General features: G+C 36.7%; 1 protein-coding gene across 2 annotated transcripts; it reads left to right on the forward strand.

Moving 5' to 3' along the window:
- Nucleotides 1–1783: 1783 nt before the first annotated feature.
- Nucleotides 1784–5939, forward strand: LOC118738360 (AP-1 complex subunit sigma-2-like). 2 transcript variants are annotated; one of them, XM_036469282.1, is made up of 3 exons: nt 1784–1944; nt 2094–2272; nt 2907–3071. In XM_036469282.1, exons 1-3 carry the CDS (start codon nt 1942–1944, stop codon nt 2995–2997), a joined length of 273 nt encoding a protein of 90 aa, XP_036325175.1. In that variant the 5' UTR covers nt 1784–1941; the 3' UTR covers nt 2998–3071. The 2 variants fall into 2 exon arrangements, with proteins under 2 accessions (XP_036325175.1, XP_036325176.1); XM_036469283.1 differs by lacking the exon at nt 2907–3071 and adding an exon at nt 5876–5939 and having other exon boundaries at nt 1785–1944.
- Nucleotides 5940–8921: the final 2982 nt, after the last annotated feature.

Raw genomic sequence — 8921 nt, forward strand, 5'->3', positions numbered from 1 at the left:
AGGATAATCGTAACAATATGCCAAAATTCGAGCCAAATATTTTCAATAGTTAAATAGATCAGCTGTTTACTTGCTTGTTTCTGTTAAAGCTCAGTTAGCCTAGACTTAATTTCCTTAACTTAGCTCAATATTTTGGCCAACCTGTTATATGAAAAACTGTGAAACTACCGTAAGAAACTTAAGAACCTGTAGGTTTTAGATTCTTAAGTTATGGCCTTACGGAAATTGAGAGCCGTGATTCAACTACACAAGATCTGACAAGATGAAGCAAAAGAAAAAAGTAATTTTCTGGCTGACGTTTGTAATTTCGCCGCCATGCTATTTTCTATGAAAAATAAACAAAGAATATGAAGACGAAGCATAAAGCCAAAAATGCAACCAATGTTGTAGCACATGTTTGTGCTAACCAATTTATTATTTTTGTACGTGTTTTTGCTCCCAATCACCGGGCACTTCATTTTAATTACATTTGCCCAAAAAGGTTATTGAAAATCGCTTAAAAATCACTGAAATAAACCACCGACAAAATACACATTAAGGCTATCTGCACACTTGTCGTCCAATCATATTTGCGTTATCGTCCCTCCCTGAAATTTTGAGCCGAGCACATGCATTTCAAAGGAGATTTGCTCATTTGTCGTTATCGGCTAGTTATCGGCAAATCGAAGAAGATGCAGAAACGTATAAGTTCGGCACTGTCGTTTGCTAATCGTTGTGCACGCATTGTTTGTTTACATTTTATGGGGTAAAATTAGTGAAAAAGTTAATATTTGAATAAAAGACCCTTTTTGGCATAAAATCTGTCGAAATTATTAAAAAGTGGATAATAGCAATAAAATTCAATAAATATGAGCGTTTTAACTATGAAATATTACGAAATTGTAAAAAGTCTCTGTGTGCATGCACAAAATACATTTCAGGAAAAAAAGAGGAGATATTACTGAAAAATTATGTCTAGAATTGTTGCAGCACAGTCCATATTTTATAAACTGCAGGTTTTTGTAAATATTTCGCGAAAATATTAACCAGAAAAACAGAAAATACCTGCTCCAAGTCCATTTTTAGACGCCAAATGAATTGAAATATCATGACCGAGTGTGAGAAAATGTAGTCGTCATGTAATCGTTGCATCATGATTGTGACGAAGTAACTATAGTTGCTTTTCGGAGATAATCCAAAATCGTTGTACAAATTCATAAAGAGTACCCCCATTATTTACTCCCAATGAGTGAAATATACAAGAAAGTACGAAAACGCGAAACCAGAAAACTAGTGTTGTCCATCTTATTATATATTTAAATAGTTTTATTTTGTCAATTGCAACTCTAAAATTACCACAAACAATTATTTTCTTAATGTGATTTACAATAAGCATCATGCCATCATCTGTTTTTCCTACTAGCAAATAGTTGCTAGCAAAAATTTATCTAGTAAAAATCCAGTAAAACTTGCAAGTTCAGCTGTCATTTTTGCTCTCTCAATTTCCTCTCTTTTGCTACGACATCCAGTAAAAAACCAGTAAATTTAGTACTGGATTTACTGGATAGTGCGACGCGAACAGGGCTTATGGTTGGACGACCAATGTGCAGAAAGCCTAAGAAAGAAGCAAAACAGAAATGGCAAACTTCAAAATCACGAATTTTTTGTCTCAAATGCTATTACAGATGGCTGTTTCTCGACCGGTGAGATCTGTTCTAATTGGTTCATGCGTGCGAACACCTTTTTGACCCTTCTTAAAATTTGGAATTCCATCCCTGATGTACTCTACGTTTTTTGATGAAATATCGAAATATCTAACATCGATGACACTTTTATTTTTCACATTCCATTTAATAAGACGAGTTATCCATGGCATTAAATGGAAAAATAAGTTTATTAATCGCGTACTCAATATAATTATTTTTACTCTGATATTTCGAAAAATTTTTGAACTTTTTAAGTATGGTAAGTTGTGTTTTCGCACCCCAAATAATAAATGGCCGAAAAGACAAAGACACCTTTTCCATTGTTATCGGTATATTAAAGAAATTAATTTTTATATTCTGTTTATGTCACCTTATTGTTATTAGTTTATCAATGAATTATATTTTTAGATGCTGTTTATGTTGCTATTTAGCCGACAAGGCAAATTACGATTGCAAAAGTGGTACATGGCTTATCCCGATAAGGTAAAGAAGAAGATAACTCGTGAATTAGTAACTACCATACTGGCGCGGAAGCCTAAAATGTGCTCATTCTTGGAGTGGAAAGATTGCAAAATTGTGTACAAGCGGTAAATAAATTATGTATAATTTAACTCGTTTTAAAACTCCAATATGTTGCAGACAAAAAACCTGTGTTTAGTTCTTGAAGTGTTTTTTTATAAAGAAAACACATCTGAGTACGTATGCGAAACTTTTGTATGGAAAGTGAATAATTAGTGTTTTCTTGGGTAAAAGTGCACTTTAGCGGAACCAGGCGTCCAACTCCTTTTTGCGTAGGCGACCTTCGGCCGCACTTAGGGATTATAACCCTCAGGTAGTAGAATTCTCCTTTCTGTGTTGCCGAAGAAGTTGGCTGACCTACCTTTTCCAGATAACAACTTTCATTTACTCCATTTATTTGCATCAAATTCATCAAAACATGGTGCGAAAAGTGCAAAGTGCAAGTGTTTTTTGCGAATAACCCGTAAATTAATTAAAAATCTTAATAACCCTGGTTCCCGTAAAGTGCACTACTACCCTTGGTCTTAAATGCCCTATGCTCCTCTCTCCTATGAGCGACGGTCTCACGCACCAGAAGGAGGGTAATGGAGTCTCCTTGGCAGCGTCACAGAAGCGACATAGGTCACTAGACCAGATTCCTAAATACATAGTACAAGTGCCTGTAATGATCCTTAGTTTCTCCTGTAACCTATATCTTTTTAGATTGTACCCTCTAAGTGAGCTTTTGGGTTACCGAAGTCCCATGGTATTATGGCAATACCGTTTCCGTAGCTTAGTGAACTTAAAGCTATGACAACCGAGACATAACATCTTTTAATACAGTTTTACTTAAAACAAAACAATAAACCTGAAAAATTATCGCAAAAATGTATGGACGCAATATACATATATCATACATTTTTTGAGGGAATTAGTATTATTATATTTATATTTTCGGCAAATTCAAGTTAGATTCGTTTACATAAAAAAAGCGTAAAAAATTATTATAAAAACCTGTTTGTTAAAACTGGAGTTTTATATATTTGCTGGGCGTCGCACAGTGGGCCACCGGCTGGCCGTAAAAAAATATTTTATTGGTTCTGATGCTTGGATTTGTCGTAAAAAGTGGCCATAAAGAAATTCACCTTGATCGGGGATCGATTGGGTGGCCCCAGAGGTCCTTTGAGCAGGGTTTGTAGCAAAACCGGCATATTCAAGGTATTTATATATAAATACGCCGCAATAAAATTTTGAACCCCCTTTTTTGAAGGCATCGTTCGCTCAATTTCTATGAAGCATATCTCTAATACAGAAATGTTAACAGCATTATACAGGGGGAGTGGCATCTGACGTGCATACTAAAATGTGAAAACCGGTATATCTCTAAACCCCATTATACTGGGGAACTGAAACTTGGCACGGCGAAATATGATAAGTATTGGAAATGGGGGCGTGGCACTTCCCTTGTTGTTCTTGTTGTAACAGCATACAAATTCTCCAAATAGTTTTTAGAGAGTGTTGCTGGAGTGACAGTCCTTGGCCAGATATAAATCTGTGTCGTTCCGGTTACATAGACCCGACTGTCATGGGAACGTGGCACTTCCCATAGTTAGGTTAGGTTGTTGTGGCAGACCCCGCTCCAGGGGGACACACTTAGACATTAATTATATTATCCATTGTGTTACCACATTACACAAGTTCTTTGAACGGCAACTAAGATATTCTGTGAAACTAAAAAAACTAAGAGAAGCGCTGGGTGCTCAGAACAAAGTTCCGCAGGCAGCTGATGTCCACTCCGGAGAGCTTTTCAGGAGTGTCGAAGAAATGAGCACCGAGGTGCTTAAATCTTAGTATTGCGAATGCCGGGCAACTGAGAATGAAGTGCTGAGATGATTTCACCTCATCTTCTAATCAGCTGTGGCAGTAGGGATCTGTGTCAGGACTACGTCGGCTCCACCTTGCTCAAGGTGGATGAGGAGATTTGCGGACGCCGCCTTAGAGTGTTGGAGATTTATCTGCAGGATCTTCATCCTCCAAAGTCTTCTCCAGCCTCGCCAGTTCGACATCCTCGTTGACCGAGGCTAGAAGCCTCTCTTCCTCCGCACTGTCATAGAATCGTCCGATGCTGATGACGGACCCCTCGGTTGAGAGAGCATCCCTCGGCTTGCCCATCGTCGGCACCTCCGGAGGTTGAGAGCCATCCCTCCTGGCATCGGATTGGTAGACCCTAAGGACTACCCTTTCGAAGCCATAAGTTATGACTCCCTCTGACTCACCGAGGGGACCGGGGGACTCCGCGTTGAGTAATATGTGCGCTTGCCGATGCCATTCCTCAGACCCCTGAAATCTGACAACCCTCAAGTTGTGCGTGGGCAGTTGCGGGTTGCATTACCGGAGGAGGAAGTATTTCTTTTATTATTATTTTTTTTTTATTATGCAAAATTTTCGATATATGTGTCGAATAGTTAGCCTTTCATCTTTGAATCCGGTTGGAAAACTTTGTTTACATAGAAGATATCAAAACTAATGGGCTTCGCTACTTTAAACAGAAATTTGAGATTGGCCAGCTATATAAAAAAATTTAATTTTTGTATGGGGCCTTCCAAAGGAGAGGATATATGAGAAGATATGTTCCCAGGAAAATATGGTTGGGGAAGGAAAAAATAATGAGGGTATATGGTACATTTGATCCCTTTAAAAGCAACAAACAAAGTTTCAAAACTTCAAATTTGACCAACAAAAAAAAACAAAGTGGGCTTCTAAACACCAAAGGATAATGTTTTCCATGATACAAAAAAGAAGGTAGTTTCATTACTACTATTTTTTGATTATAAAGCAGATTTTTGACATTTGTCCAGATGTAAACATTAAGCAGAGCATTGCCACATTGAAATTTTTTGAGAGGGGAGTTTTCTTTTAAATATTTGGAATTTAATGAAAGAGTAAAATTTACATAAAAAAATAGCAAGTTGATGTGATCATAATCAAATTTGAACGTTTTTCTCAAACGTTTAAAATATCCTTTGAATAATATCGATGTGCAGGGATGAAGAAATAAAACAGAATCTAGTTTTGAAACATTTATAATAACTAATTTTATTAAAAGGCTTTTTTTATTTTATTTTAAACAAAATAAATGTATTTACATAACAAAACTGTTAGATATTTTGTCATTAAAGCATGGTCCGAAACCAGGCTTCGGAGAAGGTTGAATGGTCTCATTTCCCTAACAATTAAAGGAGCCAGAATTCAGAATTCTCCTGAAGTGAAGTATCTAGAAGTAATTCTGTATACAAAACTATCGTGGAAATCTATTGTGGAACACAAAACTTCTAAAGAATTGGCAGCATTTTGACAATGTAAACAGGTCTTTGGCAAAACGTGGGGTGTGTCACCATAGGTAATCCTCTGGATTTATACCTCAAAGCCATAATTATGTATGCGTCAGTGGTATGGTGGAGCAGATTCTCAATCAAGAGCGTGGGAGGTCTGCTTGCAAAACTTCAAAGATCTACTACCGTGTGCGGTACGAAATATTTCTCTACAATACGTGGCGTTGCTCTTGATGCACTGCTGCACTTATCGTCATTTTAATTGCCAGGTAGTTAATATGGCGCCCGAAAAGTGCCAATGAAACTACCTTCTTTTTTGTATCATGATTTTTTCTATGTAATTGGACATTTCTTATCAAGTTGGAATTATCAAGACATCAAAATCCCATTTCGATGTTTTTGCGGCTAAACTGATCATATGCGTCGCACAGTGCAAGATTTGGCCAATCTAGCTGCTTTTAATTCTGTGATTCGAAAACTATTGACGATCGATTAATGAAATTTTGCACAAGGTACGGTATAAGATAGGCGAAGCTCTTTCGAAAAAAATTGGTCATTTAGAGGTACTGCTCCGCCAACCTATTATATAACTGTACTTTTTAAGCAGGCAAAAGCTGAGATATTTAACTAACTACAAAAGCTAAAATGCCCAAAATTAATGTTTCGAAAATCCTTAGAGCAAGGAATTATAAACGGACAGAAATGGACTTAAAAATTATTTTTATTTTTTTTAATTATGGGCGTGGCAAATATCGATAAAAAAGTCAAGTTGGTTCAACAAAACTCCGTTATAAGTTCAATATTTCTTGCTCTATTTGCAAAAATGGGCTACCGTTGGAAAGGTTATGAAAGAAGAAATAATTCGAAGAAAATAAAATTCTTAGTAGGCCTGAAAAAGAAAATTTCATCAAAAACAGCACTTTCCAGCAGCGTTTTTAAAGTATAAGAGGAGTGGAAAATAAACTGGTATACAAACTTTATCGAATAATCGCGGATAACGTGTTTGTCTAATTGCGCTAGGCAATCTTCCAAACCAAATCCCATCCCGCCATACACTTTGAAGTAAATTTTCTTGTTGTTATTATTTCGTCTTTACGAGGAATTTTTTTTCGACGCTGTCGTGAAATTTAGCGATGTAAAGTAATTTAATTAATGTGTTTGTTAAAGATCACACCATTCTAGTAACCAAGGAATGCTGCAACAACTTTCGCCTTGCGAAACTTTCAGGATTACCTGGTATTTCTATAAAAGGAAACGCTTACGGGCCACTTCCTAATGTGGAATCAGCACCTGTATTGACGTATGTGACATGTAGGACCGAATCGGAAAAGTTACCAAATTGAAAAATAGATTGACAAATTGCCAAACTTAATAAACAAAGATGCCAATTGTTCAAAGCAGCAACGCTGGTTGCCAACTGTTTGAAAAGTCAAATTCCGCTTAATTCATCGCAGCCGCCAAAAATTCCTGGTATTGTGAAAGATGAATTGTAAATGCTTTTTCAAGGTTGTTTGACGCCTCACTTCCCAGGGAAAGCTTTTTATGGCGCACATTGAAAATCGCAGTTGCATTTGTTCTGTTGAAAAACTTCCAAATAGCGCCCATGTTTCTACAAAATCACAGCAAAACGCAATTGTATCACTTTTATGTATTTTTTTTAATATATAGAGTTCTTACATTTTCAAAAGTGTTATGTAGAGATGCGAAAAAACAACAAAATTTTAACAACTGCCGTAAAATAATGTAACTTCGAGACTTCGTCGTTCCCACGACAGTCGGGTCTACGTAACCGGAACGACCCAGATTTATGGGTCGAATATCGATAGCAATCGAACTTCAGTTGCGTTGAAAGGTGCCAAAACGATATTACAGATGGCAACTGGCAACTGGCAACTTACAACTGCAGTTGCTACAAAGTGTGTATATAGGCAACTACATTTTTGTGGTTGCTGGGAATGTTTTTGGGGCGTATTTAGAAGCGAAAATTGAAAAGTGTATCATATATTTTACTTTTTAATAATTTGAACGATATTCACATTTTGTAATGTAGTTTGCTTTTACAGAATATGGTGAAAATAACAAAACATAATAAAAAAGAAGCGAACACTGATTGCAAATATTTTCCTTTATCAACTGAAGCATCTCTTTTAAAACTACCGACACACCAAGTTTTCCAAATTAAAGTCAATTGCTGTGGCACTTCCTTCTGCGAAACATCGAAGAGGTGCGCAAGCTTTTATGAGCGGAGGTATTGAAGTTGAACGAAGTGGTTCATTTGTTTATTAACCAATTGTACTACAGCTTCTTTTGGAAGTCCTGAATATGCTTTTAAAATGAACACAAAACGATAATAAAAGAAAAACCTCAAAAGCATTAACTTTTGCTTACAGTGCACGCGGTAGCTCTAGAGGATTGGAATTATCCTTTAAATACCGCCTTATTGAGGCCGCGTTCATGCACTGCTCTTCCTTTTAAACAAATAATTATGATGAATTTAGTTTTATTGCTGTCTTCTTTAAAACTCCTTATTTTAATAATTTAATTTCACTCGCACAGGTTGTTTACAGCCGCTTGCTGGTTGTCGAACTGTCAAATTTCGATTATCGATAACTCTACAGCAACTGACGATAGTTGCCATTCGTAATACAGATTTTCTTTCCAGTTGCGTTGCCTGCTTGCAACCGAACCGTGGTTGCGTTGCTATCCGTAATCGACTCATTATATTTGGCCAAGGACTGTCACTCCAGCAATACACCCCAACAACTCTTTGGGGAACTTGTATGCTGCTACAACAACAACAACAACAATGTAACTTCGTGACAAATACAACACCTTGGGAATTGCCTAGTTGTTCGGCATTTTCAAATCAGCCGAATAGGCCGAATACCGAAACCAGTCCGAACCTTCGATCGGACACTAGTCTTTATTTATGTAGATCTGCCGTGGCGTATGCTAATGCTTTATTATATAGCGTGATTAGATCTTGGTTTTTTAATTTGAAATAAAACACTTAAATGTCTGAATATTTAATATCACGCGAAAGAAAAATCTCTGACATTTACTCTTAAGAAACAATTTCAATCAAATGTTGGCCGTAACTACGCTGTAAGTGGTCCATTCGGAGGGTGCAATTTTCGATTACTTTTTCCGGCATTGGGTGAGTAATGTTGGCTTTTAAGTTTTGAATCATAACTGGCTTAATAACGAAGATTTCCGACTTCACATAACTCCAAACAAAAAAATCCAGAGATGTGATATCACACGATAACTTGCTGAATTTCAGGCAACAAAAATTCAGTTATCATGGCGTGGTAGAGCTCGTTATTTACGGTTAAGTTCTGTATGCGGCCAACATTTGAATGAAACCATTTAAAAAAAGTAAATGCCAGAGATTCTTATTTCGAGT

The sequence above is a fragment of the Rhagoletis pomonella genome, unplaced genomic scaffold (assembly GCF_013731165.1).
Source record: "Rhagoletis pomonella isolate Grant_MI unplaced genomic scaffold, Rhpom_1.0 Rhpom_scaffold_00004, whole genome shotgun sequence".
Classification (NCBI taxonomy): domain Eukaryota; kingdom Metazoa; phylum Arthropoda; class Insecta; order Diptera; family Tephritidae; genus Rhagoletis; species Rhagoletis pomonella.